This window comes from Pyrgilauda ruficollis, unplaced genomic scaffold, assembly GCF_017590135.1.
Source record: "Pyrgilauda ruficollis isolate IOZ18807 unplaced genomic scaffold, ASM1759013v1 scaffold123, whole genome shotgun sequence".
NCBI lineage: Eukaryota > Metazoa > Chordata > Aves > Passeriformes > Passeridae > Pyrgilauda > Pyrgilauda ruficollis.
In genome coordinates this window covers 989,272-1,012,482 of record NW_024510655.1, presented here as the reverse complement: position 1 = coordinate 1,012,482, position 23,211 = coordinate 989,272, and the positions used below count along the sequence as shown (strand labels likewise).

At 59.4% G+C, this 23,211-nt stretch overlaps 1 protein-coding gene across 3 annotated transcripts in view; it reads left to right on the top strand.

The window, feature by feature from the left end:
* EPB41L1 (erythrocyte membrane protein band 4.1 like 1) overlaps window positions 1-23,211 on the top strand; it is a 61,584-nt gene that overhangs the window by 30,076 nt on the left and 8,297 nt on the right. For 2 of the 3 annotated variants that reach the window (XM_041490498.1, XM_041490497.1), the window contains exons 3-15: window positions 4,289-4,479; window positions 5,077-5,241; window positions 5,923-6,027; window positions 6,104-6,146; window positions 6,795-6,870; window positions 7,033-7,251; window positions 7,338-7,425; window positions 7,686-7,838; window positions 8,529-8,626; window positions 8,774-8,949; window positions 9,385-9,533; window positions 11,816-12,007; window positions 22,038-22,436. In XM_041490498.1, coding sequence (XP_041346432.1) covers window positions 4,306-4,479; window positions 5,077-5,241; window positions 5,923-6,027; window positions 6,104-6,146; window positions 6,795-6,870; window positions 7,033-7,251; window positions 7,338-7,425; window positions 7,686-7,838; window positions 8,529-8,626; window positions 8,774-8,949; window positions 9,385-9,533; window positions 11,816-12,007; window positions 22,038-22,436 — 2,037 coding nt within the window. In that variant the 5' untranslated portion in view covers window positions 4,289-4,305. Of the gene's footprint in view, window positions 1-4,288; window positions 4,480-5,076; window positions 5,242-5,922; window positions 6,028-6,103; window positions 6,147-6,794; window positions 6,871-7,032; window positions 7,252-7,337; window positions 7,426-7,685; window positions 7,839-8,528; window positions 8,627-8,773; window positions 8,950-9,384; window positions 9,534-10,049; window positions 10,086-11,815; window positions 12,008-22,037; window positions 22,437-23,211 lie in introns of all 3 variants that reach the window. The other variant, XM_041490499.1, reaches the window with a different exon arrangement.

Here is a 23,211-nt window from a genome sequence, read left to right as displayed (position 1 = left end):
GGGAGGGAGGAGGAGCAGGCAGGGAGATGATGGGAGGAGATTCCAGGCATGACAAGCAGGTCTGCCTTTGATCCTGCTGAGGCTTCCTTTGCAGTCACCGTTCCCACGTGCCTGTTCCAGTAGCCTGGAGCTCCATCCGGCTCCAGCCCTCTCCCCTGAGGAGAGTATCCCCCAGCCCTGGGCTCCAGCTGCAGCAGCATCGAGCCAGCCCTGGCTGGAAACTGGGCTTGTGCTGCAAACTCGCCCTTGCTGAAAACTAGGCATGGGCAGCAGGGCCTGTGGGTGCCAGGAGGAGCCTTTTGGCCACTGCCCTGCACAGGGCAGGCTCTGCGGGTTTGTGCCCACTGCCCCTAACAGCCTCAGCATGGGATTTGCTCCAGTGGGACAGGCATGAGGTTGGTGCCCAGAGGGGTGGGGTCCTGCTCCCGCTGTAGGAGGTATTTAGAAAGAAATAACTTTATAACTCCATCGAGTTCACTGCAGTTGTGTAAACGTCTTACAGGTTTGTGACAGCGGATATTTCAGTGGAATTGTCCCTTTGGCAGCACTCTGGGACCTGTGTCCTTTCTGAGCCCATGGCCTCCACTCTGGGGTCTCTGCTGGGACAGCAGGAGCTGAGTTTTCACAGGGGAGGTGCTGTGGGATGGGCAGGGCTCCATGGCTGCTGCTCCCTGTCTGTACTGTGCTGCCCCCTCCCATCAGGGACAGCTCCTGCCCACGGCACAAAGCTGCTCCCAGGGCAACATCTCCTTCTGCAGCTCTCGAGGGCCATGGGGAGGCCATGGGGTAAAAGAGGGACAAGGGGCTAGGACAGGTTTCACCGTGAGTCTGCTCAGGTCCCTGCAGAGCCTGCAGGTGCTCCCAGGGTGCTGAGCACCCCCAGCTGGGCACAGAGGGTGCTCTTGTGGGCCTTGGTGTCCTTCTCTCACAGCCCTGGGTGCAGGTGAGTGCAGGTGACCCGGCTGCCATGGAGGGTGGCAGTGTCCCACTGCAGGTGCCACTGTCCCCAGGGGCTTGGTGCTGCCAGGCTGGGGCTGACCCTGGGCTGCAGCAGCACTGGGGTGAGTGGCAGTGTTGGAGGAGCCCTGGCCTTCCCACTCAGCCCCCAGGGCGGGCTAGGAATGGCTCCTGAATGTGGCCCTTGTGGCTGTGCCCGGGAGCGTGGCAGTGCCAGCGTGGTCCCTCCGTCAGGGCTGTGCAGCTGCAGGGCTCAGCTGCAGCGGGGCCGTGCCCACAGCCACTGCCCCTGCCAGCCCTGGCTCCCTCAAACAGCTCCTGGCCCCCAGCAATGACCCTGTGTAAGGAGCAGAGCCTCCTTAGCATGGCTGCAAGGCCAGAGACTGGGGGATTCCCTGCCCTGGGAGTCCCTGGGGATTTGCCAGGCTCCCTTAGCAGAGCTCTGCCACCCTGGCACTGCTGTGCCATGCTCTCACTGGCTTCAGCTGGAAGGGAGTCCCTGGGATCAGGTTCCTGGCGCACCATCAGAAGTTTGGAATTGGAGCTCAAGATGCAGAAGTGAGATGGGATGAATTCCCAGCTTACTTTGCTTAAAAAAACCCTCATTTGTTCAGGGATCACTACAGGGAAAAAGTAGTTTGGAAGAAAGTTTAGAAATGTCAAGTTAAAAACTCAGCATGTTTTTGGCCCAAAGTGATGTGTTGTCATTTTAGAGATTTCAGGTTGATTAAAAATTCTCACACTGAGATCCAAGAAGAAGTGCTTGGGGATGATCAGCACATGATCCTGCTTGGGAATTACCAGGGCTTGGAGAGAGCAACTGCTTGAATTTGCAGTGGAAAAAAAGCAGCTCTGTTTCCTCTGTGGAAAAAACAAACGAGTGGTGACCTCTCAAAGCTCCTGGTGACCTTGGCCGGGCAGTGGGATCTGGCAGGAGGAGCTGATGCTGCTCAGGGTGGGTTGTATGGCCTGTCATGGCCTGGAGAACACAGCCATGGCACAAGGGGGTGACATCCTGGGCCTCTGGGTGTGAGCTGAGGCCTCTTAGTGACCACCCAGCCAGCGCAGACACAGGAGGGGAGTGTTCCTGGGATCTCCTGCCTGCAGATCCGGCGGAAGGCGTAGGTTTGACTCCCTGTCTTCTCCGTCACCTCCTCTCTATTCCCTCCACCCCCAGAGCCAGTTTTAGTCATTTTCCTGGGAAGGTTTCACATCTTCCCACGGCTGAGGACACCTGAAGGGCAGCAGTGGGACAGGAGCTGTGGTGTGGGATGGGTTTCTTTGTGAGTCTCAGTGACACTGAACTGAGCCTGAGCTGTGCAGTGGATCCACCAGGGATGGGGCACCCAGAGGGTCCTGGGCAGGCTGGAGGAGTTCACGTGAACCTCCTGGAGTTCAGCCAGGCCAAGTGCAAGGTCCTGCACCTGGGTCAGGGCAGCCCCAGCACCAGCACGGGGAGCAGCCCTGGGAGAAGGACTTGGGGGTGCTGGTGGTGACAAACTGGATGTGACCTGGCCATGGGCACTGGCAGCCAGAAACCAGTCCTGCCCTGGGCTGATCCCACAGCGTGGGCAGAAGTGAGGGGGGATTCTGCCCCTCTGCCCACTCAGGTGAGACCCCACCTGCAGAGCTGCCTCCAGCCCTGGGGAGCCAACATCAGAAGGATGTGGAGCTGCTGGAGGGAGTCCAGAAGAGGCCACAAAGATGCTCCAAAGGCTGGAGCCCCTCACCTCTGGGACAGGCTGGGAGAGCTGGGGGTGCTCACCCAGAGAAGTGGAGGCTCCAGGGAGAGCTCAGAGCCCCTTCCAGTGCCTAAAGGGGTTCCAAAAGAGCTGGAGAGGGACTTTGGACATGGGATGGAGTGCCAGAACAAGGGGGAATGGCTTCCCACTGCCAGAGGGCAGGGTTAGATGGGATACCAGGGAGAAGTTTTTCCCTGTGAGGGTGGGTAGGCCCGGGTGGGCCCTGGCACAGGGTGCCCTGAGCACCTGTGGCTGCCCCTGGACCTCTGGAAGTGTCCAAGTCTAGGTTGGACAGGGCTTGGAGCATCCTGGGATAGTGGAAGGTGTCCCTGCCCATGGCAGGATTTGGAATTAGAACAGGATCTACAGGCATTACTCAGGGCTGCTGGTGTGGCTGCTCTGTGGGCAGGGCGGGTGACCACAGGGTCACAGAGGCTCCAACTGAGCCACCTTGTGCAGCCACAGCCCTCAGACTCAGGTGGGGATGATCTCAGCAGGTGCTCCACAGCTGAACATGGCCTGGTGGGGAGCTGGCAGGGCCTGAGCAGCCTGAGTGGAGAGTGGGTGATGGTCCAAAGGGTGTTCCATGACCTGTGGAGTGTGGACCCTCCCAGGACACCTTGCTAGCCCATGATATGTTGGCATAAAATGTTTCAAAACCATAAAGGTTCCAAAAACATGCTGCTGAGCATCCCAGCATGGAAAGTGCCTTCCCCTCCCTGTTCCTGGCCCTGGGTTTGTTTTTCAGGCAGCTGGGGTTGGAGGCAGGAATCCACAGGGTCCCAGGCTGGCCGTGGGAACCCAGCGTGCTGCTGCTGCTGGGGTGGCCAGAGGGGAGCAAACCAGCCAGCCCGGATGCGAGCTGTGGAGCTGTCCGTGTTTGCCATTTCCTGTGTCAGTGCAGCCTTTCCCCTGACTCACAGCCTGCCTTTTCCTCCCACTCCTAGAAAACACCGAGTGAAGGTTCCAGCCAGTGCAGGGGTGTGGGAGCAGGGGGTCCGAGCAGCTCCACTGCCTGCTCTGCATGACCAGGTGTGTCCCTGTCCATGGTGGGTCCCTGTCACCTGTGTTCCTCCCCACTGCTGGCTCTTGTCCTCCAGCTCAGAGTCTGAAATCCTGGTGTCCTGTGCTGCTGCCATCAGCCCTTTGCAAAGCCAGCTCTTGGCACAGACAGGGAGCTGGGCTCTGGCAGTGGATCTGTGAGAGGACAGGGATGTGTTGGTGTCTGGCAGTGGATCTGTGAGCGGACAGGGATGTGTTGGGGTCTGGCAGTGGATCTGTGAGCGGACAGGGGTGTTTTGGGGTCTGGCAGTGGATCTGTGAGCGGACAGGGAGGTGTGTTGGGGTCTGGCAGTGGATCTGTGCATGAACAGGGGGCTGGGCTCTGGCAGTGGATCTGGGAGTGGACAGGGATCTGTGAGTGGACAGGGAGCTGAGCTCTGGCAGTGGATCCGTGTGAGGCAGAGATGGGCACATCCCAAGCTTGTCCCAGCCTCCCCCGAGCAGCCAGGGCATGGCAGTCAGCTGCCCGGGCAGCATCCCCCAGCCCCGGGTGACACCTGCTGTCTCTCCCCCGGTGGCGGTGACAGCGCGGTGACCGGCGGTCATGACAACGGAGACAGGCCCCGGCTCTGAGGTGAGGAACGCGCAGGAGGACGCTCCGCAGCAGCAGCTGGAGGCGGCCGCCCAGGGCCCCACGGCCGCGCCCAACCCCGCCGGCCGCGACACCGACCCCAATGAGAAGCTCGGGGCACAGCACGACACCCGAAACATGGAGCCGGTGAGTGGGTGTTGGAGGGGGAACGTGAGAGGGGACGGGCAGGAGCAGCACGGGAGGGGCCGTGCCACCGCTCGCTGCTGGCCGTGGTGCCGGAGCCGTGAGGCGGGCCCGGCCCTTGGGCCCGAGGGGCTGCCCCGAGAGGAGCCCCTCAGGCGGGGCTGGCCGGCTCTGCCGCTGCCCCCGCTGCCCGCACAGCTCCTGCAGGCAGGACGGGCCGGGGCAGCCGTGTGGCTGCGGTGGGAATGGCCCTGCTGGCCCCGCGGGAGAGGACAGTGGTGCCGGGTCCCCACTGAGCTGCCCCGGGCCCGCTGGGAGCCCCGGCTGCAGCCGGTGTTGGCTGTGGGGCTGCTGGGGAGCTGAGCTGCTGCCCTGGTAGTTGGGCAGGGAAGTTTGGGTGCTGAACTGACCCCCGGTGTCCGTTTTCCAAGGAGCTGGGCTATGCTGGCAGTGTGGGTTGGTGGAACTGGCCTTGGCTGGGCACTGTTCATCAGCAGCTGCCCTGGGCTGGGCACTGTTCTGCTGTGCAGAGCCTTTCCCCTCTGCCCGTGTGTCCCTCGGCAGGGATGCCAGGTAACCCTCTGTGTGTCCCTGCTCCAGGGCACAGACGTGGAGGACAAGGACTACAGTGAGACCGACGGGCTCTCTGACAAAACAACTCCCAGCAAGACCCAGAAGTCCCCCCAGAAAACCACCAAGAAAATGAAGAGTGCCCTGTGCAGGGTGACCCTGCTCGATGCGTCCGAGTACGAGTGTGAGGTGGAGGTGAGTCCCAGATTTGGGGTCTGTGCTGGAACCAAGGAGGGAACACTCCTGGGACAATGCCCAGTCCAGAGAGTCCTGAAGGACAGGACTCTTTCTAGGACAGCTTTGTAGTACATTTGTCCTGGGGAAAAACACACAGAGAAATAGCCATTTAAGTGGAAATTAATTAAAAATCTGGAAAGAAAGACCCTTGCAGGGGATATCAGCCCAGTGAAATCAAATTTGGCAGCTACCCATAAGAGAAAACAGTGTCTAAGTCAGAAGCTTAGTGGCTGGGGATAGAGCTCTACCTGTCAGTTCAGGCACCTGGCAGTGGCTGTAGGGTGGGACAGAGGGGACATCCACCTGGCAGAGGCTTCACCAGAGGTGCTCTCCATCACTCCACATGCTCTTGGCTCTTAGTGGCTCTTGTTATGCTGTGCTTGGGGATCCAGCCACCACTGCCACCAGGAGCCCATCCCTGCACCCTTGAGACCTGGGTGTCTCCACAGTGGTGCTCCATATCTGCAGCCCTGGGACACCCTTTGGTACTGCTTTAGGGACACACAGATGATCCTGGGGCTGCAAGGCTGGGATGTGCTGAAGCCCATGCTGAGTGAGAGCATGTTTTGGTGGTCACCTGGAGGGTGTCCAGGAGCCCAAGGGACCAGCTGACCATCAGCCTGTCCATGTCTCTGACAGAAACATGCCCGAGGCCAGGTGCTCTTTGACATGGTGTGCGAGCACCTCAACCTCCTAGAGAAGGACTACTTCGGCCTCACCTTCTGCGATTCAGACAGCCAGAAGGTGAGCATGGGGGAGTCCTTCTGCAGCCACCCCTCCAAGGTGGGAGCCCCCCTGACCTGCTGTCTCCTTGTTGCAGAACTGGCTGGACCCCTCCAAGGAGATCAAGAAGCAGATCCGCAGTAAGTGCCTGGGGAGGGTCCATCCTCCTCAACCCTGGGGTGTCCCATGGGGCTCCTGGATGGCTCGGTCTGGCTGTCCGGTGGCAGGTCACCTCCCCTCCTGCCCTGGAGGGGACCTTTGGCAGCTGGCCTGGGGACAGGGACACTTGATAATTCAGCTGTTTGTTACCCATCTCTTCTCTTACTCATGAGAGGCTAGGGGACAAAGGGCTCTGTCTGTGCCACTGGAGAGCTGTCTGAGACTTGGTGCCGCTCTGGGCAGCACCTGCCCCGTGCAGGGGGGACAGGGATAGTGGGTAGAGTGGGGGTCCTTGCTGGGACAGGTCCTGGGGTGCATTTGCCATGGTATTGCTTTGCTGGGATGGCAAAAGAGCTGTTGTCCAAGGTGTCACTTCCTGGGACACAGGGGGCTTTCGCTGGGACAACAGCTTGAGGCTCCTGCAGTTGTGATGCTTTGCTGTCCCCAGCTCTCTGGGGAGGATTCCCCAAAAGTTGTACTGTGCCCCTGGCAGCCTCTAGAGCCCCCTTGTCCCTGCCCTGTGCAAGGCTTGGAGGGAGCAGCGGGATCCTCAGTGGACACACTGATGCTCCTGTGCCCTGTGTGCAGCCCCATGGGTGCTGTCCTGAACTGCTCTCTCCCCTCCCCAGGCGGGCCCTGGAACTTTGCCTTCACTGTGAAGTTCTACCCTCCAGACCCTTCCCAGCTCACAGAGGACATCACCAGGTGAGGACAATGGGCCTCCTTCCCAGGGAGTCCCAGCCTGCTCCAGAGGGCAGTAGATTCCTTCCCAGGGAGTCCCATCCTGCTGCAGGGTGCACCAGACTGCTTCCTGGGGAACCCCAGCTCACTGCCCTGCCCCACTCTGACCGCCTGCCCCTCCTGCAGATACTACCTGTGCCTGCAGCTTCGTGCCGACATCATCACGGGGCGCCTGCCCTGCTCCTTTGTCACCCACGCCCTGCTGGGCTCCTACGCTGTCCAGGCCGAGCTGGGTGACCACGACACTGAGGAGCACGTGGGCAACTATGTGAGCGAGCTGCGCTTCGCCCCCAACCAGACGCGGGAGCTGGAGGAGCGCATCATGGAGCTGCACAAGACCTACCGGTGAGCCCCGAGTGGGGACAGCATGGACAGCTGCCCCACGCCCCTGGGCTACCCAGCCACGTGTCCCCCTCTCTGTCTCCCTGCAGGGGAATGACCCCCGGGGAAGCAGAGATCCACTTCCTGGAGAATGCTAAGAAGCTGTCCATGTATGGGGTGGACCTGCACCATGCCAAGGTATGGGGCTGGCAGCTGCCAGAGCACTGCCCCTTCCCAGCCTGCTCCTGCCCACCTTCCTCCCGCAGGGAAGTCTCCTGGCATGGCTTTGGGTGGCACCAGAGAAGCTCCAGAGATCAAACTCCACCAGCCTGGGGTTTACTGTTCCCTCTGCCAGCCAGGCCCCCAGAACACTCTGCAGGAGGGATGTGGCACTGCTGGCCAAGCTGGTTCTTGCTGAGCTGCTGACCTGTTCCCTCCTGTCCCCTTGCCTCCTCCAGGACTCAGAGGGCATCGACATCATGCTGGGTGTCTGTGCCAATGGCCTCCTCATCTACAGGGACCGACTGCGCATCAACCGCTTCGCCTGGCCCAAGATCCTCAAGATTTCCTACAAGAGGAGCAACTTCTACATCAAGATCCGCCCGGGGGAGGTGGGTGCCAGGTGCTGGTGCAGCCCCTGCATACCTGTCCTGAGTGATTTGGGCTGATGGTGAGGATTTCTTCACCTGGCTCTGGCCTCTGCTCCAAGGATCCCACATTTATGACCATGCTAGCCAAGACAGCATATTTCCTGTGGCATGGATTTTCTTTCATGTTCTCTCGCGACTTCAACAGCTGAGGGACCCCAGGATCCCATCCCTGACATCATGACCCTGCTGGTATAGGGAGCTTGCCCAGAAATGGGGGTTAAGGGCCATTTTTGTCACATCTTCACAAAGTTGTTTCATTCGTTTTCAGACTTTATTTTCACTCATTTATGGTGGGAAAATGCATTTCTACCCACGTGTTCCAGCAGGCTGGAGGGCAAGGACAGCACATGTGGGAGTGATGCCCTCAGACCAAAACAGCTGTAAAAGCTTTTTGTTTCTTGAGGGAATTTATCTTGCCCTGAAAAGCCATTTATAGCTGAGGAAAGTGGCCAGAGGTGTGGAGTGTATCCCGTCACACTGCTGGGCATGGTGCTGGGCATGGACCATCCCAGCATGGATTTGAAAAAGATTTTTGAGGGTCTTTTGCATGGTGACAGCTGCTGCCAGGGGAACCTGAGGACCTTGGCAAGATCTTGGCATGTCCCCCAGGGCAGGATGTGCCTGTAACAGCCTGTCTGTGTCTCCCCCAAGTACGAACAGTTTGAGAGCACCATTGGCTTCAAGCTGCCCAACCACCGCTCAGCCAAGAGGCTCTGGAAGGTCTGCATAGAGCATCACACCTTCTTCAGGTGAGGCACCTTCTCTAGCCCTTCTCCAGGCCTCCTTTCCTGGAGGCAGATACATTCCTGCTTCGGCTGCAGTGGGTGCACGTGGGGAGCAGTGCCAGGGGGCCTGACTGGGACTCACTGACACCGTCCCACCCCTGTGACCCCTAGGCTGGTGTCTCCAGAGCCACCCCCCAAGGGTTTCCTGGTGATGGGCTCCAAGTTTCGGTACAGCGGGCGCACGCAGGCGCAGACACGCCAGGCCAGCGCCCTCATCGACCGCCCCGCGCCCTTCTTCGAGCGCTCCTCCAGCAAACGCTACACCATGTCCCGCAGCCTGGACGGAGGTACAGGGGGACAGGGGGACACTGCTCCTCTGGCAGGAACAGGGGAAGCTGCCCAGCCTCGCTGGGCTGGGTCACAGCAGCATCAGGCTTCCCTGTGGCACAGGGGCTGTCCGCACACCAAGGGGTAGCTCAGACTGTGCATGAACAGGGGGATGTGGCAGGGCTGGGGTCAGGCAGCTCAGGGACACATTGCCCCCTCCCTTGTGTCCTGGGACCCCTGGGACCACCTGCCCCATGTGTGAGCTGGCAGGGGGCAGGAGCAGGGTGGCAGGGCTGTGGTGACCCGGCTGTCAGAGCTGGCAGGGGCAGGGGGGCTGAGGCAGGAGCAAGGTGGCAGGGCTGGGGTGATCAGGCTGTCAGAGCTGGCAGGGGCAGAGGGCTGGGGCAGGAGCAGGGTGGCAGGGCTGGGGTGACCTGGCTGTCCCCCATGGGCAGAGTTCTCGCGCCCAGCCTCTGTCAGCGAGAACCACGACGCCGGGCCTGAGGGTGAGAAGCAGGATGAGGACGGTGAGTTTGGCAGCAGGAGACGCTCTGAAATGGAGGATGAGGAGGTGACCACCCCGACGAAGATCAAGGAGCTGAAGGTACAGCCGAGGTGGGCAGAAGAGGGTGGGGGTGGAGGGGTAGGCAGGCAGGGCCCGGGCACAGGCAGCAGGGCTGGGCTGCAGGCAGGAAGGGTCACCTCAGGGCAGGGTCCCTGCAGCCCTGTTGGTGTCAGCTGTGTCCCAGGCTGGTGGGACCCCTGGGACATGGCTCTTGGCCCCACCGGTGAAAATGGAGCTGTTACAGGGGTTCAGATTAACTTGGATTCCCCAGAGCCCTCCAGGTGGTCTCAAGGCTCATCTCCAGGCAGGGTTGGACCTGGGAGCAGCCCGGTTCTGGGACAGGGATGGGGATAGGCTGAGCACGTCAGTGCCCACCACTGCCTGTGCACAGCCCACCCCCTCCTGCCCTGGTCCCTGGGCTGTCCCAGCCCATTTCAGCCCCATGCTGGGAGGGGAGGGGGGGTCCCTACCAGCCTATCAACTTAATTGTGGTGTTTGTGACAAGTGCCCTCAACTGACCCTGCTGGTTACTTTTAACCCTCTCTTTGCTGCCAGCCGGAGCACGAAACAACCCCCAGGCACAAGCAGGAGGTATTCTCTCTCTGGAGTATCTTAGTCCTCATTGGTGCATCATATTGTCCATCCTTCCCAAAACAAGTCCGTCTGTCACCCTATTTACTGGAATACAAGATGCACCGGGCTGGGGGTTGGGTGCTGGAGGAGCCCGAGGAACAGACAGCTGGGGATCAGCTGTGGCATCTTCTATCCCATTAAGTAAGGTGGTCCTGATCGTGCCTGTGAGCAAGAGCCCTCCCAAGGGCAGGAGAGCCCCTGGCCCATTGGGATGACTTGGCTTCTGCTCGTGTTCCTGACCCCGCCATGTCCTCACCTTGTGTCTCCTCTCCTGTGGAGCTGGTCCCATCCTACTGCTGGCACCCGACCCACGCTCTGCTCCTGCCTGACCCATACTGCCTCATCCCCCCCTGCCCAGCTCTCCTGCAGCCCCCGGAGAGCTGGGCTGGGGCTCCCCAAGCACTATGGCTGCCATCCCACCCCACAGGGGCTGTGAGGCTCTGAGCTGCCTAGGGGGGCCAGCACTGACACCAGCCCTGTGCCTGCCTACCCCGAGAGGAGCTAAGCAGAGAGGGAGGCTGAACCCTCCCTGCACAAATTGTGCCTGTGGTGGCCCCATCAGGAACGATTCATCCTGGCCTCAAATCCAGGACTGCTCCCTGGAGGATCCCCTCTGGGAGCAGAGATCCCAGCTGGAGCTGCCAATGGGAGTGAGCACGGCCAGGGGGTGGGGTTGGCCACGCCGGCACCGCCCAGGCTCCCTGTGCAGCCCCACCGGGGGTGGGCACCGGCCCCGACCCCGCCCTCCTCATCGCTTGCCCACTGCATGTGCATGTGCTGCGCCCAGCCCAGAGGTGGGCACACCTGAGCCCCCCTCAGCTCGGACATGCGGGGCCAGGGCAGGACTTTTCCTGAGCTCTGCTGAGCCTTCTGCGTCTGGAAAATTTGGTGGGGTTTTTCCTGGGACTCTCACGGGTCTCTGCTCTGTTGCCGAGGAGGTGCTGGGGAGGTGTTTGGGGGCCGCCTTTTGAACCTCAGGAGAGCTTTGGGTTTGGGTTGGAGGCAGAAGCCAGGTTCCTCCTGGGAGCCGGTTTGTCCACCTCTGCGGCGGGACGAGGGGGCACCCTGGCACTGTGCCCTCACTGAGCCATGCTCTGACACTGACCCCTCTCCCCTGAGCGGTCTGAGCTGTTCACTCTCCACAGCAGATCAGACCCACCCCACTCTGGGCTGGTCCGCAGGGATCCAGGCCTGGATCCATGCTGGACATCCCTGCCCAGCCCTGGACCTCCGCCCCTTTGTCAGAGCTTGCTCCAGAGGAGCTGTGCTGGAAATACCTTTCTGAGACAGAGCCTGGGCTCCCTTTGTGCCTGGCACCAGAAAACAGCAGAGGCTGCTGTTGTTTCCAGCAGGGTCCCATTCCTTGCTGATCCCAAGGGAGAGCCAGCTCTCCCCTCCAGGACGCTTTAGTTTGTCCCCAGCCAGGAGGACACAGAGCCCTGGAGATGCCACCAGGCCATGCTGTGCCCTTCACCTGCTACCCACGTTCTGCTGCTGCCTGCAGTAAAGAGCTGCTCCCTCTGCTACAGTGAGACCTGCAGACCATGGTGCTCCATTACACTCCTCATTTGGATCCTGAGACCCCAGATTCCAGCCCAGTGTGACACCAACTCTCCCGGTGCCCCTGCTCATTCCTTTGGACTGGGCTGCTGCTTTAACCATCTCTCTCTTCCTCTCTCCTTCCCAAGTTTTTAGACAAGCCAGAGGACGTTTTGCTGAAGCATCAGGCCAGCATCAATGAGCTGAAGCGGACCCTGAAGGAGCCCAACAGCAAACTGGTTCACAGGGACCGGGACAGGAGGCTGCCTTCCTCACCAGCCTCTTCCTCACCCAAGCACGAGGATGAAACACCAAAGGGAACCCCTGAAAAGGCCACTGAGGTTTGTTCTGCTGCTTCTCTTCCAGAGAGGGTCAGGATCTGTTGGGGAGGAGTCCTTCAGCTCCTGTGCTGCCCTGAAGGAGCTCAGTGGGAGTGACGTGCTGGGGACAGGGGTGTTGTTTCTATGCTTTTGAACCATTTTCACTGCTGGTGGGGGGGTCTCCCTGGCACTGGCAGAAGACTTGAGCAGCCCTTGTCTGGAGGGGTTTTGGGGCTACCTGAGAGGTGGGCTGTGGCTCTGGTGGCCCATGGGGTGGGGTTTTGCTCACTTTTCTCAAGAGCAGCCTGTGGGACAGGGCCAGTGCAGCTCCTGCCCAGGGATGTCCCCAGCAGAGAAGGTCCAGGCTGCTATGCAGGGGTGCCCCGTGGTGCTCTCAGCAGTGGAACCTGGGTGGTGGGAGGAGGTGGAAGATGAGTGGTGCCACACTGGCATCCCACAGCCACACCCTCCCTTCTGGGCATTCGGCACACTGGCTTTGCACTGGGACCACGGGGGCAACAGGAGAGCGCTGGAAGTGGGGTGCCAGGACAGAGGCCCCGGTGCTGGAGGGGTGTGGATGTGGCACAGCTGGGCTCTGTGGCCTGGGTCCCTTCTGGGCTCAGTGCAGGCAGCATGTGACAGGAGTGTCTCCCTGCCAGCCTGGATGCCCTGTCCCTGCCAGGGACCTTCCTTGCCTGCTGTCCCTTGGCACGGCTCTGAGCCAGTGCTGTGCCCACAGCAGGGGACGTGGCTCCAGGAGGGTGGGTGCCACCTGTGGGGCTGCTCTGCCCTCTCTGCCCTCTGTCATGGAGAGGGCACGGGCTCTGCGGGGAATTTGGGACGTGCCCGTGTTCCCACTGGGCCCCAGCCCTGCCTGGAGATTGGGGCTGCAGAGGGGGCTGTGGCCCCTCACAAAGTGTTCAGCTGGGAAGAGGAAGAGGGGCTTTCCCCTACATTGCTTTTACCATGGACTAAATCAGGCACAGAGATGTGACTGGAGCATCTAGAGCTGGCACAGCTGTGACCTCTGTCCATCTGTCTATCCATCCTTCCATCCATTCATCCATCCACTCACCCACCTGCCCATGCTTTGTTCCTTCATTCCTTCTCAAATTCTCCCTTTCTCTCTCTCTTTCTCTTTGTCTTTGTCTCTGTCTCTCTGTCTCTGTCTCACTCTCTCTCTCCCCGTGGGTGCTGGGGTTTCCGTGCTGGCACAGACGATGGAAGAGGACACCTTAGACGATTTTGCATCTGAGCATGGAGCTTCCCTAAGCATGGAGTCTTTCACACAGAAAAGCCTTGTCTCCTCTCCTGAGGTTGTCACCATCCCCTTTCTCCCCTACCTCTCACTCCCATCATGGGGGTCTCCAGCCTGCCGAGGGGTCTTGTGCCCTCTGAGCAGAGCTGCCCATGGGTGGGTGCCCTTTCTGGTGATAGGCAGGACCCCTCCCAGGACAGGGCTGTTGGTGAAACCTCTCCCCTGGCTGTTCCTGCTGGACTCTGAGATGTGTTCCTGGAGAGAGCTCCCAGTGCTGCTGCGGGGCCATGCTGGAGCCCAGTACTGAGGGTCCCAAGGCAGGGGTGACCCGATGGCCTGGACACCTGGGTGGCTGCTCCAGCAACCTCAGGCTGTCCTGGCTGCAGCTGGAGTTCCCTAGGCCCAGGCACCCTGACAAAGGGCATCCTTGGAGACATCCTTGGACCTATGCCTGTGCACAGCCAGGTCACACTCTGTCAGCGTGAGGAGTGTGAGCTCTCCCCCTGTGTGCAGGTTTGGCTCAAGGGAGGGGGCAGCCAAAAGTGGTGCCTTCACTGAGCAGAAGCAGGCTGGGGTTTGAGCCTTGGTTCTGGCATGGTTGGCCCCAGGGACATGCGGTGCTGGGACGCTTGTCCTGCCTGAGCACCCCAGGGTGAGGCAGAGGGGTGGGGGACAGGCTGGGCACACTCTTGCTGCATGTGGATGTCCTTTAGTCCATGCAGAAGTCACTAGCATGGGCAGGAGCCTGAAGCTGGGCTGGCTGAAGCAATCCCCAGGAGGCAGAATGGGGGTCAGGGAGGGCTTGGGCACAGCCTGGCCTTCAGCAAGGACAGCACCTTCCACAGAGCAGCAGCATCTCCTGGTTCATGTTGGCACCCTCCCCGTTCCAGTATTTGGGAGCTGGAGGACAGAAACAGCAGGTGTGAGGTGCACACCCATCTCCTGAGTCAGTCTTGCTCTCGGTGTGCCCGGCCTGAGCTGGGGTGCAGGTGCTAAGGTGGCCTCACCAGTGGTTTCTCTCCAGGCGTATGTGACTGAGACTCAGCCCTGACATGTCCCCACGTATCCCCACAGGCCAAAGCCTGTGGTCTTCCTGAGAGATTCATGGCCCCGAGAGGGTGATGGCACAAGGACAGACCATCTGCAGAGCCTGGAGCTCTCATCACTGCCAGAAGGTCCGCTGGTGCCCATGGGCTGCAGGCCCACTGGGGTTGGGTGATCTGTCACTTCCAGCTCTCTGGCCCCATTCCTGCTGGAGGACAGGAACACTGGACTGGGTAGTGCCAGGAGCCACTCCAGCTCCCTGTTTTATCCCAGTATCTGATTCCCTGGTTATCCTTGCCTGAGGCTGTGCTTTCCTCTCAGGTGACCTGGATCTCCCTCAGAGCAGAGAAGGGCAGCAGGGGCACTGAAGGATGCCCAGGGGAGATGTGCCTGTGGCTCTCCCAGGCTGTGGCCCCTGTTGGCAGGAGGAGAGGCTGTCTGATCCCTGCTGTCCTCTTTCCTTTCTGTCTCCTATGTTGCCTCGGCCACAGTGGGAATGGCCTTCCCAGTTGCTCCTGTCCCTAGAGCAGATGCATGGGGAGGGAGGGAGGGAGGGAGAGAGGGCAGGAAATGTGAAAGTCACTTATCCCTTGGGAGGTCAAGGCTGGTCTCTGGAGAGAGCTTTCCCAGCATCATCCCTCATGAGCTCCCTGCTTCCTTGGGGGATGTGCCCCAGTATCCAGAGATTTGCTCCAAGCATCCCCCAGAGCCCTCAGGCTCTGGAGACACAAGGACTGCCCTGAGCTGTGGCTGGAGCCAGCACTGAGCCCTCCAGAGCAGAGTTCACATCGCACCAAGGAGGAGCTGAATGGCCCTTGAGCTGGGCTGTGCTCATGTGCTCATCTCAAGAGTCTGAGGAGAAGGAAGAAGCTGGTTTGGAAATAAATCTGAAACTTTAGGGTTTTCCTGATTGGTGAAGAAATCATGTCATGGATGAACATGTTCCAGGGGTCAGACTTTTTGATCTATGTTTGTCTTGGACCTTAACTCAGAAGAGGAGCCTGAAGAAAATTATCCCCTTGGTCCAGGGAAGATCTCCTCCAAAGGACTCTGGTTTGCAGCCAGAGAAGAGGGATGAGAGGGCTTTGCTGAGGAGATTTGAACATGTGCCCACAAGCTGTCCATACTTGTCCTGGCTGAGAATGGTTTCAGCAGTGGAACAGCAGGGCAGGAGCAGGAGAGAAGCTGCTGCACCCTCAGGAAAGTGAGTGGTGTCCTGGCTGAGTGTGGCTGCAGGACGGCAGGAGGGAGTGCAGAGGGACTGATTGCCAGACACCAGCAGGGCTGCCCAGCAGCCCAGGGAGCCTCCCGGTCAGGGGGGAGCCAGTTGCCATGGGTCTGACCCACCTGGGAATGGCCCTGGGGCAGCTGCTTCTGGCAGGCACTGATGGGCTCTGTTCCCAGTTCCATGGACTGGGAAGGAACAAAAGCTGCATTGGAGGCAGGAGTGGAGGAAGGGAGCTGGAGAGCAGCTGGTGCAGGGTAAGGGGCTATGGGAGAGGCTCATGCTGGAGGGGGCTGGGGTCAGGTCTCCTGTAGACCCTGCTGCTCAGTGGTGCTGCCTGGCCAGGGCAGAGTCCTTGCCAAGGATCCCTCTGGCACCAGAGGAGGAGGGTGCCCTTGCTGCCCATCCTTGTGGATGTCCTGGCACTGTGAGGAGCTGGTCTTTCCTGCCCTCAGGGGTGGGGTGTTCTCTTGGGGACCCATAGGCTCCCAGGTGCTTCCCTGAAGGCTCCTGGGGGTTTCTGGGGGCAGAGGGAATCTTGTCAGAGCCTGGGGCAAGGGCGGGGGGGTGCTGCAGTGAGGGCAGGTTCAGGGCCTGCAGCACTGTGCCAAGGGAGCTCTGCTTCCTTTGACACCTGGCAGAGAAAGCAGCAGCTGGGAAGCATTTTTCTGCTGGGGGCTTTCACCAACTTCTCATTTCCTTGGAGGAGCTCTTCCACTAGTAACTGGTTTTCCTCCTTTCTTTCTTTCTTTCTTTCTTTTCTTTCTTTCTTTCTTTCTTTCTTTCTTTCTTTCTTTCTTTCTTTCTTTCTTTTCTTTCTTTTCTTTCTTTTCTTTTTCTTTCTTTCTTTCCTCTAATATTATCTTCCCTTCCCTCCCTCTGGCTCTGCTCCCCTCTGCCCCCTGTTTCCCCTTCTCCAGTATCAGTCACTAGGTTTTCATTTTGGGTGTTACTGCTCCAAAGATTCCCCTGGCACCCTGCATGGGACAAGGCTCATGTTTCCAACTGATCCTGGTTGGAGGGGGCACGGACAGGCAGCCCCCTCCCTGGGCCTGGAGTACAACCTGGTGCCCTCGAGGGCCGTCTTTGCCCCTGCTGCAGGCTGTGCCCAGGCAGGCTGTGCCCAGGCAGTGCCAGCCCCATGGGGAGCCCCAGCATTGCCCTCCTCATGTGCTGCCAGGGGTGGCTGAGCTGCCCCATGATGCAGATGTTCCCCTGAAACTCTCTTCCCATGAGTTATTTCCTACCTGCTGTTCCAGAAATGGCTGGATTTTAGCAGTGCTTTGTTCTTGGCCCTCATGAGGCCTTTAGCTGATGTGCAGGATGAGCACATGGATGTACGAGGTGTCCCTGGCAGCAGTGACCTGGTGTCCCCTGCCAGCAGCATGGTGACATTCCTGCTGTGGCTGTGCTGCAGGATGCTCTCTGGCCTTTGCTTGGTCCTGCTCCTGAGCCTGTGGTCTTTTATGCTTCACAGGGAGCCTTTCACAGGTGAAACAGTTGCTGAACACTTGTTTTCAGCATGGTTAGGTTCTGAGGAGATGTCCCTGGTGAGCTGGAAATGAGGGATGGCTTTTTGGGGAATCTGAGCTGCAGCATCTGGTAGGAAAGGGACAGGGCCTTGCTGATGGCTTGCAGTGGTTTCTTTCCCTGCTCGTGCTCTTGGCAGTCTGACAAATTCTTAGGGCACATGGATGACGCTGAGAGTGAAGCTACCCAAAACCCAGGGCCTTGCTTCCAATGAAATCTCTCCCCTGGGATTTGCCAGAGCTAGCTGAAAACAAGGGGGCAGCCAGCTGTGTTCCCCTGCTTCCAGAAAGACCCCAGGGGCTATTCTTGTGTCTACTGGGAGCTCCACTCCCACTCTGTGCCACCAGCAGAGCCCCAGGTATTGCAGGTGTGTCAGGGAGCCACCACCCAGAGCAGAGCACTGTCCCAGAGAGGACACTGGCTTGGTCCCCAGTGTGGCATCAGCCCCTTATTTCCAGCCCCTCTCTCCATCAATGAGTGGCTAGGCTCTTTGTACAGAGCCTCAACTCTGGCCTTGATAAGAACAATAGCAACAATAATAATAATAATAATGACAATGATGATGATGATGTAGCCAGCTCCATGCCAGGCAGACCAGCTGTGCCACTCGTGCACTCGGGGCCGGGGTGTCCGATGCGTTTAACTCTTCTTGCTCCAATTGCAATACAGGGCTCGGAGCACTGGGTATTTATAGAGAGAGAAGCCCCTAGGCTGGAAGCTGTAGCTCTGAGGAAAACTCTGAGAGCCAAGACGGAAGAAGCACGTGCAGGGACCTCGGAGGGGAACACGAGTGGGAGCCTGACGAAAGTGGTGGTGACGGTAGGGAAAGCCAAGGACGTGGCAGGCCAGGAAGAGCCGGCAGCTGCAGCCTTGGAGACGAGGAAGAGAGCCAAAATGATTGCTAGTCCTGAGGATTTTGAGTCTGTGTGGGAGGATGAGCTCTATGAGAAGGAAAGCCAGGGTGAGTCCAGCCTGGGGGAGGCACATCCACCCACCGAGAGCAAGGAGGGGGAACCCCAAGAGCTGGGCAAAGGCGCAGCCACCAGGGAGCCAGGGCTGCCCAAGCCCTGTCAGCAGCCTGAAGAGAGGCAAAGGACCAAGATTTTGGAGGTGGAGCCTCCCCAGGGAGAAGGTGAGGTGCTCTCCAAGGACCGTGCTTCTGCAGCCTTCAGGAAGCAGGAGGCCAGAGTGCCAGCCACTGCCCCAGAGCTCCTGAAAATTAAAGTGAAGGCTGGCGATGACAGCTCAGAGACTTCTGCAACCCAGAGGATCATATACTTAGGAGATCCAGAGGAGGAGAAGGACAGTAAAACACATCTGGTCTTGGACACTGCTGGGTGGCTTGGCATGGAGGAGAGACCAGAAGCCCCAGTGAACACATCCGGGGAGGGATCCGAGCACGTCACACCTATGGCACAAGGGTTCCAAGCCCTCTCCTCAGCAAGTCACCAGCACAGGACAGTGTCTGAAAAACCCACTGGAGCACCAGTGACACCTGGGATGGGCTGTGATGAGACCAGCCTGGGGGGACATCCCCTCTCAGGGTGCAAGGAGCTGTCCCTGCAGGCAGAGAAAGCACCTGGTGCTGGGGTGCCTGGAGGAGCACCCATGGGAAGTGAAGCCCTGCTGTGTTCCCAGGAGGTGGGACCAGAGGAGATGGAGCTGCAGAGCCCGGTGGGAGGCTTGAAGCCATGTGGCCTGGCAGGAGATGGCCCCAGGGCTGAGCAGCACAGAGGGAGCCCAGCACAGTCCCCAGACATCTGCCCAGCACTGGAGGGGCTCTCAGGAAGGGCTGGAGCAGACAGTGACAGGGAGGAAAGTGCCAGAGTGGTTCTTCAGATGGAAGAGATAGAGCCCAAGTCACCTCCCTCAGCAGCTGGGTCTTGGCAGGGCCACACTCACACTGTGGGGCTGGAGGGGGAAAAACCCAGTGTTCCTGTCCCTCCACCTCTTCCCCAGAAACCCAGCCTAGTCCCTGCGGAGCCATCTCTGGGTACAGAGTCTCAGGGCATAGACCTGTCCCTGGACACCAGCCCTGACAGAGAGGTGGCCATGCCCGAGCGTGAGAGCCCCTCCATGGAGGTGGCACTACCCCTGGGCACTGATCCTGAAGCTGAAGAGCAATCCCAAAATGTGGGATTTGCCTCATGGAAACCCCATGAGGTGAAAAGTTCTGTTACAGGAGAACCACCCCAAAACACAGACACTGCAGCAGAGTCAATTCAGGTTAGAGACCTGGCCACCAGGGAGGCTGCCCAGGACATGGACACAGCACAGAGCAATGTGTCTGCCACTGAAGAGCCACTGCAGGAAGAGAAGCCCATGATCACAGAGCTCTTCCAGGGCTCAGGGTCAGAGAAGCCAGCCAGAGATGAAGGCTCTGCGATGGAAGAACTGTCCCATGACAAAAGCTTTGGCATGGCTGAGCTGCCCCCCAAGGGAGAAGAAGCAGAACACCAGACTGTGACAATCCTGAGGGACTTGCCTCTCCACACTGCAGATCCCAAAGCACAAGAGCCACACCGGGACTTGGAGTTCAGTGTTGGACAAGATCTGCAGGGTGGGAGCTGGACAGTCATAGAAAGCACCAGGGACAGTGACCTGGCTCCGGGGCAGCCACCACAGGATCACTCTCCCCCTAGAGAAGCTGATGTCCCACATTTCCAGTCCCCTGCAGCAGGATTTTGTCAAGAAAGTGAGGCATCACAGCTCCCTGCCCTGGTGAATGGAGACAGGACAGGGCAATCAAGTGGTGGGACACATCCAGCAGAGCCTGGGGTGTCGGTGTGCATGGCTGGGCTGGCAGGAGCTGTGGCCCAGGAGCACAGGGATGCTACTGTGGCCCCAGGAAGCCAGGAGAACAGCAAGAGCTACAGGGAAACTTCCGTGGCCTCCAAGATCAAGATGTTTGAGCAAGGCAAAGCGGAGCGAAGGGCGGCCCAGGAGGGACAGGAGCATGTGCCCGAAGCTGAGACGTTGGTGACAACTATGGGGAAGGCAAATCTGGGACACGATCTGCCTTTGAGCACCGGCCTCGCCTCACCCCCTGCAGTGGGACCTGTGTCCAGTGTGGGCTCCTTGGCCCTCAGGCAAGGGGCTGGTTCAGGAGACACCTCCCAGTCCCACTCCCTGCAGGAACGAGTCTCTGCTGAGCCCGAGCATGAAGAAGACAGTGCCGACCTGGCCTCGCCCGACTCCGGCTGTGAGCTCACCCTGGCCGAGGCCGTGGTAACTGCACCGAACCGTCCGGACGGGACATTCGTGCGCATGTTCTGTGGCTCTGCCCGTGTCCAGTGGCTCCTCACACATCCATTGACTGGCAGCAGGCGCTTTGCATCTCTGTCCTCTCTGTCTGTGTGTGTGGTCAGGCTTCACTGGCTGCATGCGCAGCCGCTGCCCAGTCGGTTCATCAGCTTTTGTTTCGCGCCCCCCCAACATTTTGGCTCCCTGGACAATGCCGCTCGCTGAAGCCAGGAGGGGCACCCGAGCTCTGTGGCCGGGAGCAGGAGAGGGCACTGGGGGGGTGGCTGGAGGAGCTGGGACTGTCATGGACACACAGCCCCAACAGCGGCGTGCCCACGCTTCCAGCTTCACCCCTGCATTTCCTACATTGGTTGATTATCCCTTCTTGCTTAGCTGCCACCCTGCCCTGCCTTCAGCAAGCTGGTGGCTGGGTGATGGAGTAGCTTCCCTTGCTCTTGTGAGCGCTAGAGCAGCTCCTGCAGAGTTCATTTCCTTCCGACTAACCCTTTTCTCTAATCCAGAGCAAATCTCAGCAACCAAGTGGGGAAGAAAAGGATTTATGTGACCCATCTGTAAAATCCAGCCTGAAAGAAGAGAATGTAAAGGCTGCTGTTCCAGTGGTCTCGCAGGTCTCAGTGCTGTTTTGCTAAGTGCTTCTCCCGGCAGTGTGAGCGCTCGCCCCGCGGCCAGGACTGTGCTGCCCCTCCGCTCCCCTTGCAGGGCTCTCTGTATGTATTGGTCAGACACACTCCCCCACACGTGTCTGCAGGCGTGTTCCCCGGTGCTGCTGGACACCCTGTGTTCGCCCATACCTCTCAACCTCCCCAGTGCCGAGGGAGGAGTGTGCCTGCACGGCCCGGCCATGGGGGATGGCCCTGGCTGTAACGCTTGGAGCAGAGGCCAGGAGGTGGGATTTCCTCTGGCATCGGTGAGCTTAGAGCTGTTCCTAAGGGACAACTGGGTGTAGATTTCCCATGGCTTCATGGCAAGTGTGGCAATGGGACACATCCCCTCCGATGGCAGAGTTGAGAGGTATGTCTGTGTCTGGAGAAGAGTGGATGGAGGGAGGTCATCCCTTGGCTCTGGCTGTGCTGTCAATTACACTGACCAGGTCACCCTGAGACTCACCTGAGGCCTCTGGAGGGGCAGGTGGTGTCAGTGGGGCAGACTCACCACGGGGCAGCTGTTGGGCTGGACCTCCCCCCAGGGTGATGCTTCACAGGATGCTCAGTGGAATTGGCTCACTCCTCCTCAGTGGAATTGGCACCCTCCTTTGCTTCTCCCTCACTGTGCCTGGCTGATGGGCCCTTTCCTTTCAGACTCTTCTCTCTTTCTTTCCCTTGTTTGTTTTTTTTGAGTCACTGACATCCGATAGCCCTTCTTCTGAGCTCTTTCTGAATGTCTCCTGTCAGACCCATTGTTTTGCATCCATCTGCTTCCACCAGTGCACTGAAGTGCCTCCAAGCTGGCCAAGCTTTTTTTTTGTCTGACCGAGCCTTTTTGAGATGATTTATTGCCAACAAACTTTTGGCACAATCCAATGGAGTCGCCTTCTCTCCCCCAGCAAAGCCACTGCTGTCAGAAAGGTTTCGGTCTCCATGCTTGAGTTGTGTTTGACTCTACTCTGTGATGTTTGCTGCAGCCTTCCTCCTTCTCCTCCTCCTCCTCCTCCTTCTCCTGCTGCCGTGTCCCCGCCGGCACTGCCCCGCGGTGCTCACGGCCCCGTCTCTCCACGATTGTGTCTCCTTCAGAGAGCGGGCATGAGGGAGGGCACTGAGGAGAGGGTGAAACCGCCCCGGCACAGGGCCCCTGAGAGCGACACCGGTGATGAGGAGCCCGACCAGGAGAAGGACTCGGTCTTCCTGAAGGACAACCACCTGGCCATTGAGCGCAAGTGCTCCAGCATCACCGTCAGCTCAACCTCCAGCCTGGAAGCGGAGGTGGACTTCACCGTCATCGGGGACTTCCATGGCACAGCCTTTGAGGACATCTCCCGGAGCCTGCCCGAGCTGGACAAGGACAAGAGCGAAACAGAAGATGAAGGCCTGGTTTCCTTCCAGCATGCTGACAAAGTGGTTCCTGGACTGGAAGAGGATGTCAAAGGCAGGGATAAGGTCTCCCAGCCCAGCCCAGATGTCTCCCAGCCAGAGGTACACAGGGACACCATTCACCGGGACCGGCCCCGTGCCATCGTGCTTCCGTGTCCCTTGTGCCCAGCATTGCCTGGCAGATGTGCACTCCCGGCTGGCTTTGGGGAGCATGCTGGCTGCCACCCCCCATTCCTGCCTGGTGCACGCTGTGTCTGTCTTGCATGGCTCTGTCGCGGGCTTCGTGCATCTGCTAACCAGGAGAAGTCACTGTCACCTCTGTCCCTGCGTGTGGCTGCCCCACCCCAGCCCACAGCAGCATGTGCGCCGCAGGGAGGGCACATGGCACTAACCATTGGAGCTGTCCTCGTGTCCTGCATGAATTCAGTGACCAGTCTGTGTAGTGCAGAGCCATGTGCTGCCCACTAACCTCTCTGGTCATGCTGGGGCTGGGAGGGATTGGCCTCGTGGAGCCGCCCTAGAGCTCATGGAGGGTCACTGTGCTGGGAGGGGTCATAGCAGGGCTAACAAAATTGCATGTGCATGTGTATGGGGCTGAGTGCACTCATGGGGACGGAACAGCAGAACCAGCCCCAGCTCCATGTGGCCTTGTCTCTGTGCTGGGCCAAGGGCCATCTCCAGCCCACCCACCCAGGGCAGCCTCTAGCCCTACAGGTAAGTCCCCAGTGCTGGCCAGAGCTGCTGGGGTTAGTCCAGACCTAAAGCCAGGAAAGTGCTGCAGAATTAGAGAAAGACTGTCTCTAGGCAAGCCTGGAAATGCTGGTGTGGAGCTGTGGCCCTGGGGGATCCACTCCAGGGCCAGTGTGGGCAGGGGGCT